Source organism: Scyliorhinus canicula, chromosome 14, assembly GCF_902713615.1.
Source record: "Scyliorhinus canicula chromosome 14, sScyCan1.1, whole genome shotgun sequence".
Classification (NCBI taxonomy): Eukaryota; Metazoa; Chordata; class Chondrichthyes; order Carcharhiniformes; family Scyliorhinidae; genus Scyliorhinus; species Scyliorhinus canicula.
This window is the reverse complement of record NC_052159.1, coordinates 86,760,479-86,761,999: the sequence shown is the minus strand read 5'-3', so window position 1 is coordinate 86,761,999 and position 1,521 is coordinate 86,760,479. Positions and strand designations below refer to the sequence as shown.

The window sequence follows — 1,521 nt, the reverse complement described above, 5'->3', positions numbered from 1 at the left end:
CGACAGGTTCTATCATAGATGGTGGCTTTTCATTTGCACTTTAAGGATCTGGTCACTGTTAGTAAATGGGAACAGAGGAGGTGGATGGTTCTAGATGGTTCTTTAGGTGGGTTGTTATAGTTGTTGATAGGAGTTTGTCTTTTTGGGCGTTGATATATGTTTTACTGTTGTTTTGTTTCGATTTATATAAAATGTTAAAAGTCAATAAAAATGTGAATGCTGCGGGAGGTAAGGTCATGGCGTTCAGCAATCTGGCAAAAGGGGATCAGCACTCAGCAGACTCCGACTAGTGACACTTCTGATATGCCAATGAAGTTAGAAAACCCTTCCAAAGAGTCACCCAAGAGATGCGTTCTGTGTGGTATTCCAGTGGATTACAGGAACACACAGCTTTTGTCCCAGTTTATATCTCCATATACAGGTCACATTTTTGGGAGACACATAACAGGCTTGTGTGGAAAAAAACAAAGAGAAATTTCCAAGGCCATCAAAAGATCCCAGCAAATGGGATTTACGTCAGTCACATTGAAAGACCCTGCTTTCCTAAAAGATCCAAACATTTGCGATTTCAGACTTTGTGAATAACCTTCAACCTGTGACTATTTATGGTACAGTGATGTGGAATATAATTTCGGGGCTGGTGCTTGCTTAATTGCTTTGATCTTCTCCTCCATAGCGTGCAGCCCTGTGGTGTCAACCATGAATCTTAAGTATGTGTTATATATCTGGGTTGTTGTTGTACTGTCACTTTAAGAGTTTAGTCATGTGATAGTCCGCGATGTCATCGGCTAATTCTCAATTATATTCCAAGAATCAATAAAGTGGATTAAATGTTGATGACTTGGAAGATTTGTTCCACACAAATACATTTTCAGTGCAAAACAGAATGTGTTTGAGATACATGCAGCTGGAAGATCAATACAGCTGCTTTGCAATATATTGTTACGTTTTATTGCAGAAATCTTTTCAAATATAAGCAAGTAGTTTTACACTGCAGCTTTAAAAGGCTGTACTGAAACGTATCAAAGGTTTCAAACTTGCCGCCCTCCAATAAGTGGCCAAACTTTGTATCCATCAAATGTCTCATTTAAAAAAAAAGTTTTTATAAAGAGAAAAAAAGTCAATAAAAATATATTTTTAAAAGGAATCTTAGGAACAACTACAATACCCGTAAGATACTGCCACCAATCAGCTCAAGTATCACTAGTAATAGTGGGTGGGGGGGGGGGGGGGGGGGGGGGGGGTGGCGGGGGGCTAGGGAAAGTCTTATGGCTATTGGTTTTGCCAAATTAGATTAAATCGGTTAGAAATTCTCCAAATTAGCACGGAGGTCTTTGTGACTTCTTTAAAAAAACATGAAGTTTTCCAAGATGAGTTAGGCAAGATATAAGACCTATGAGCAAAAATGTATAGATGTCCAGAGGCCACAGCCACGTTTTTTAGAGCCCAACCCATCCCTCTGCCTTAAATCAGAAGGTTGAGTCTGAATTCAAACGATTAAAGAGTTAGGTATTATCAAAC

General features: G+C 39.1%; 1 protein-coding gene across 1 annotated transcript; it reads left to right on the top strand.

Moving 5' to 3' along the window:
• The first annotated feature begins 297 nt into the window (after window positions 1–297).
• Window positions 298–585, top strand: LOC119977680 (28S ribosomal protein S18c, mitochondrial-like). Its single transcript, XM_038818857.1, has one exon. It carries the CDS (start codon window positions 304–306, stop codon window positions 583–585), a length of 282 nt encoding a protein of 93 aa, XP_038674785.1. The 5' UTR covers window positions 298–303.
• The last annotated feature ends 936 nt before the right edge of the window (window positions 586–1,521 follow it).

Bases quoted from the DNA above. Each gene is read 5' to 3' on its own strand.
- LOC119977680 (XM_038818857.1), top strand. From the start codon at position 304: ATGCCAATGAAGTTAGAAAACCCTTCCAAAGAGTCACCCAAGAGATGC.